Source organism: Mytilus edulis, chromosome 8 (genome assembly GCF_963676685.1).
Source record: "Mytilus edulis chromosome 8, xbMytEdul2.2, whole genome shotgun sequence".
In the NCBI taxonomy this organism is placed as follows: domain Eukaryota; kingdom Metazoa; phylum Mollusca; class Bivalvia; order Mytilida; family Mytilidae; genus Mytilus; species Mytilus edulis.
The window spans coordinates 76,672,540-76,678,838 of NC_092351.1; the positions used below are offsets into that span (position 1 = coordinate 76,672,540).

The 6,299-nt window shown below is 31.1% G+C and overlaps 1 protein-coding gene across 1 annotated transcript; it reads right to left on the reverse strand.

Annotated features, from left to right (window-relative positions):
* On the reverse strand, positions 1–5,846 carry LOC139486310 (protein SpAN-like). The gene is made up of 7 exons (XM_071271160.1): positions 5,705–5,846; positions 4,555–4,686; positions 3,577–3,696; positions 2,987–3,100; positions 1,896–2,083; positions 1,153–1,328; positions 1–92 (listed from the first exon to the last, which is right to left on the reverse strand). Coding segments are annotated over exons 1-7 (792 nt in total). The 5' UTR covers positions 5,766–5,846; the 3' UTR covers positions 1–91.
* Positions 5,847–6,299: the final 453 nt, after the last annotated feature.

Below are 6,299 nucleotides of genomic sequence, written 5' to 3' on the forward strand. Positions count from 1 at the left end.
TTGCGATCAAACAATTTTATTTAGTTTTTATTTCAACAGTTAGTTCTTACTGGCTGTAGTTCCACGTGTTTATGTATGTGCAGGTCTGTCATCTGTAAAATACAAATAGAGTTGAAAAATGAAAATGAAATAAAACACAGATACAGATTGTTTTCGTATAATTAAAATATTTATGACTTTGGGACATGTCCATCCTTAACTGTGTAAATTGAAAAACAAAATACTGTTTGAAATATATATGGAAGCCTTGAAATAACTAATATAATCAGTATATCTTAAACAACCAGTCCTTTGTTTTACAAAATGTATAACACAATTTCGCAATATCATTGTGTTTGGGGTCACGAATAGAGGTTTCTATTGGACAAGATAAAACTGACCTTTTGATTGAACTTCTACATGGATAGGCAATTTTGTAGATGAGAAATAATAACATCATAACACGATATACAAATCTGTTGCATACATCCGAGTAAATATGTCAGACGATACAAATTGTACATATTCTTGATTGATAAATTAATGAATACACCATGGGATACATTTGATATTTTATTATAGCCACTTGGTGTTTTTAAATATTAATTTATCAGTATTAAAATAATATATAAATTGAATACGATTAGAACATTACAAATGGAATGGAATCGGTAAGTTAGTTAGATAGGATGTGAACAGTCGTTCAAGTGAGAAAGTCTTGTAGGCAATACCATATTGAAGAAGCTATAAACTTTACTGTAATATTGTTGTTCTGTAGGGTTTTGATACTAGCATTATAAAACTTCAGATGTGTATTTTCATTATTTTTCTCTTTATGATTTTTCGTAAGTTCTTGTTCTGCATTGAAAAATCATTATCATGTAAGTACTATCTATGTTGCACGGACGACCTTCCGATTTTCCCGTTTTCCGAAATAGATGAGCATCTTGTCTCTGTCAAAGCCCTCCTATTCATTTAAATTCGTGTCACTCAAACTTAAAACATTAATGTGTACAGTTTTGTAAACAGTTGTTCGTCTACGTCCGTTATATATGTTCATGTCTTTTTTTTATTAACTTAAGCATTGATTCTGCAACAGTATCAAAATCTCTTCAACTGCAATATCAATACCATTCTCTTAAAAAAGTGTGATTATATATCATATGCACTTACCAAACTATTCTATAAGTAACTTGAAACCCAGGATTGGTTTGTGTGTTACCAGAATGGAAAGTGACGATAACTGTGTTAGAAGAAGGATTGTCAGGAACTCGAACTACTAGCGGACGGGGCCCACTCGTATATCCACGATTCCACGTACCTTCTGCAATACTATCTGCATTAACCACCTTCAAGAAAGATATATGTTTTTCGCATTTTGTATAATTCATTGCATATCCTATGCCTCCGGTTTTACAATTTATTTGTTCTAGCTGAAATGTTGCTTGTGTTGTATTTAGACCCTTCTACAACAAAATTTGGTGTACAAGCACACGTATTAAAATTGTAGTCATTATTCAAAGCAATCGTATGTTAGAACGTAGTTTTCAATTTAGACTTGTTTACATTTTTTTCGTTTGAGCTTGAATCATATTTTCCATCCGGTTCATATGATCCGTTCATCCTATATAATGTAAAAAAGACTCTTTAATTTTAAAGAGTCTTTTCTACATTGAGGTAAATTATGTGGCCTTTCAAATACCTTTCGACCCCTAACATCACTGAAGAGACATTTATTGTCGAAATCAGGATCTGGTGTGCAAATGTTTGACCCTAATGTTTGTGGTATAACATCTTTGCCGCTAGTGTATTGGTGTTTTTTTTTCTGTTCAGTATTATAACCTGAAATCAAAATATCAACTTAATAGAATTATTAAACGAGATCTTTTTTTTACTGCAATTTAAAATTAATATACCTCAACAACATCTGGATCCAAAAAAAAAGGAGTGTCATCCAAATGAATGATTGTGAAGTCTAATAATACCAAATCACCATCCGCAACAGTGATGTTATAAATGCAATGTTGATTATTGCAATAGTTAGATGGATAGTTTGGTGAAGTAAAACTTCCTGTTGGTCCGGTGAAACTTCCACCACATGTACCTGTAAAGTTTATAATATAGATGGAAAACAGCAGTGACATTCATTTCTAACCAATTTGTCAATCAAATTACTGTCCTACACTGGTAGAAAAACCTCACACCAATTTCACCTCAAACGAGCTTATCGTTACAGACAAGCTTATTGTTATTTGTATCTATCTGGTGAGTTAAGCTCTTTTCATAGTTCGGTCTAATGTCGTACTGTTATACTACTGTCATATGGGGGAGATTTGAATACCACCACATTATGTTTCAAGCCAGGAGCATGTAAGTTAGTGGTTTTTGTTTGTTGATGTTGTGTGTTACATACTTGTTTTTCTTTCATTTTTTGTACATAATTAGGCAATTAGTTTTTCTTGTTTGAATTGTTATACATGTTTCGTTGCGGGGCATTTTATAGCTGATAAATCTATAGTTGTTAATTACTGTGCCATTTGGTCTCTTTTCGAGATTTTTTATAATTATAGTTGAAACTTTGGTGAAATCAATTCGTCTGATTTTCACGTGAATATCATGCCAAGAGAATGTGAATGTCACTTAAGAATCAAATGATTGGTTTAAATAAAGAAATTCATCTAGCATGTAAATGTTTAGATAACAAATGTAAATCTCCCGTCACATGAAGTTCTAATAAAATTTAACGTTGGTTTCATGCATAACTTTGACGTAAATTTCATGTGAGATCCATGTGAAATTCACGTGAAAAAAATTTGCTTTCAAATGAATAACACTCAGCTGATATCCCTCTTATAGAAATCACTTGAGAAACATTTCACCCCAGTGTAATCATGAATAATTTTGTTTTGTTATATAAAAAAATAATTATGTTTTACTATAGTAGTTTATGTTAGTAGCATTGTTTATTTGTTTAGGGTTATTTTGTGCTAATTAATTATAAACATACTAGAACAGGGTTTACAACATTTATTATTTCCGGAACACCCTTCATTTATATCAACATACTCCTCGTCAGTCCCGTCTCTATTGCATGTGTCTTTACACACGCAATCTACTTCATCTAAAAACAAATTAGTACAAATTGAATGAGGAAACATATTTTCCAAAATGTCTTTAAAAGTGAAGGAAGAATTATAATACTTTTTTCTTTATGAATGCAATACTAATACTACTATTACTAGTAATAATCATTATATCAATTAAACTAATAATGATAATAGTATTACTATTAAGGACTACTGCAAAACATATTGTTCAGACCACAAATTGAAAGCCTTTCCACATTTAAATCAAATTGTAATGTGCTTTAAAAAAAGATTCATTGATATATAGTTAATAAAGATCTACAGAAAATGATATCGTAAAAAAGTGAATCTGCAGTTTTATTTGTTTGACTAAGAAAACATATTAACCGAGGTTTATTTCCACTGTAATTCAAGAAGACCTATTGGTGACCATCTGCTGTTGTCTGTTCTATGGTCGGGTTGTTGTCTCTTTGACGAATTCCCAATTTACATTCTCAACTGTATAACTTACGTGGTGTCGTTGTAGGAATAGGTGTACAACAAAACATGTTGCCACAACAACCGTTAGTATCTTTGGTTCCATCACAGGTTTCACCTTCGCTTATACATGTAGAACCAACAGGACATTTGTCTAGGAATAAAAGAATGATGGATTTTAAAAAATTCTCACATCGGAGACTTCTTTTGGATTCATTAAAAGGATTCCTTAGTCTAAATTTATATTTCAAAGGTACAAATATATCCTTTATATAATACGAATGACCCCAGTCCCAGGGTTTGTATCAACTGTTAAGGGATAGCAAATCAAAACTATAAATTCTTGTAACAAAATAGTAGTAATGTAAGTGATCAGATCCTAAAACATAAGTCATAGTCGTCGATGAGAGTTATAAAACGTACTTGTCTTGTTAATGGGTCTTGTTATTTCCATATAATAAAACCAATGAAATCATCATTACATTGTAGTTGCAAATCCCAAGTCAGGAATACATGTATGTCAGTATTTGCTATTTCAAAGACGAAAATAACGACAAATTAGCATAACAATTCAACTGAATTTGTTGCGCATTAGTTCATTTTACATTGCCAAGAGAGAAAGTTTAAGACTATGTGTCTTACCTTGTATTGCAGAATATGTTCACCTTGTTGACTCACTCGGTCGTATTGATATTAACATTTATATGTTTCTCTTCGTTTTCAGTTGTTGTCTAGATTTAATTGTATTTTCCTAATGGACTTACGGCATTGGTGAACTAATGTTTTGTTAGTTTATATCATAAATATTCTATTCTTTGATTCTATTTATTTAAAATAACATTTCGAAATATTGAAGACAGAGAATATCTTTAAAGTTATTCAGTTTTGCGTGTTGTATCGTTCTTTTCTGACATTTTTATTCATGGCTAGCGTATAGGCCTTAGCATTAGTTATTTCGATTAGTAAACAATGATACAATAATTATAACTAAACTAAATTCGTATAAACTTACCAGTACATTTGCAACATGCCTTCCCACACCTGCACCTCACAGATAGTTTTTCCACATTACCTCCTAACGACGGACATGTATGAGAACCTGAACAATGTCCACCTCGTCCGGTACATGCAAAGTTTGATTCGCCTGTAATTTTATAATAACTTATTATAGATTTAAATAAGTCAAACCCTGTATTTCTTCACAAATCTTTAATTTATATTAAGTAAACTATTATCTTCCTGTTGAATGGATTACTGCTGTAGTCAAGATATTTACCATAAGTAGAAAAAAACAAAGTAAAAAGAAATGCAACACTCCACAGAATCATTTCACAGAAAAATAATGATTGAATAACACTAACCCCAACAGCTGTAGATTCTTGAAAGACTCAACTATTTCACAAAGATAGAATAAATTCTAGATTTACTATGGGCTAAACATTTGTGTTGAAGAATATTTCAATACCACAATGTGTTAGTGTTTTGTAAAGATAGTTTGAAAATAAATGATAGTCTAAATTCATTAATTGGTATTAAAATACGAAACAACACTTTCCTGTCAATATCATTTTTGGTTTCGGCTTTTTTAATTCTTTTTCTGACTATAAGTAAAACGACTAGCAACTATAATTTGGAGTTTAGTATGAAGTCTATTTTCACTGAAGTAGTATATATATATATGTTTAGGGGCTAGCTAAAGGACGCCTCCGGGTGCAGGAATTTCCCGCTTCATTGAAGACCCTATTGGTGACCTTCTGCTGTTGTCTGTTCTATAGTCGGGCTGTTGTCTCTTTGACATATTCCCCACTTCCATTCTCAATTTTCGCAAATTTGGAACGATCAACAAAACCACTTCACAGAAACGTATCAATTAAAGAACACGATCCCAAAATCATATTCCTTAAAAACTGACTGTCATTTATTAACAACCGTTGATAAATGGAACATGGAAGCCCTGTTTAATTTTTAGCATGTTATGTATTTCATATTTTTTCTAAATAGCAAAGACATTCTAAAAATAGACAATTCATGCTTGTTGTACTTATATTTGATTGCCAAACCTACGTATTGAGGTATATAACAATCTCTGACTACATTGATTTACACTAATCTTGTAAAATTGTTTTATCATTATTCAAAAGTTTTTGAAAACAAACACTTACCTTTATTCTGGTTAATCATTTTTATTGCAACTAACAAAACGAGCAGAGCAGTTTTTCCCATGTTAGCTATTTGAAGATTATTCAGAAAATGCCTAACACGATGCTGGTTATATCTTTTATATCTAAACGAGTCGGATCAATGAACCACTAAAACAATATTTTGTATTATGGGAGTGTTATTGTTGTGAGCTTTTGATTCGTCCATACGCTATTAACAAAGAAATTGCATGAGGATGATGGATGTATGAACGTCCTTGACAATCAAAGGCAAATGACGTGGGTTTTGTACTCCATATGAACACATAACAATAGAAATATAATACTACTTTCTGCAGAGAAATTAATTTTTAATAACAACATATTCATGTTTACGATAATAAAATAATTTCTTCAACCAACCTTGTCAACCAAAGGAATCGGGTGTAGATATTTTCAATATAAATTTCTTGAGAGAAAATAGTTGTTAACAGCAACATATGTTTACGATGATAAAATCATTATTTCTAAAACCTGGTCTTAAATAACAAATATCATCTTGTGCATTTTACAAAGGATGTTTAGCAAGTAGAGTAAATATTTTAAAAGTCCTCATATG

What these genes read in the sequence shown, in the direction of transcription:
- LOC139486310 (XM_071271160.1), bottom strand. Translation starts at nt 5,765, where the DNA reads ATGGGAAAAACTGCTCTGCTCGTTTTGTTAGTTGCAATAAAAATGATT. An exon ending in GGCATGTTGCAAATGTACTG is followed by an intron (nt 3,697 to 4,554) that starts GTAAGTTTATAC and finishes TTTTATTCCTAG; the next exon opens with ACAAATGTCCTGTTGGTTCT. An exon ending in ATGTTGTAAACCCTGTTCTA is followed by an intron (nt 2,084 to 2,986) that starts GTATGTTTATAA and finishes TAAACTTTACAG; the next exon opens with GTACATGTGGTGGAAGTTTC.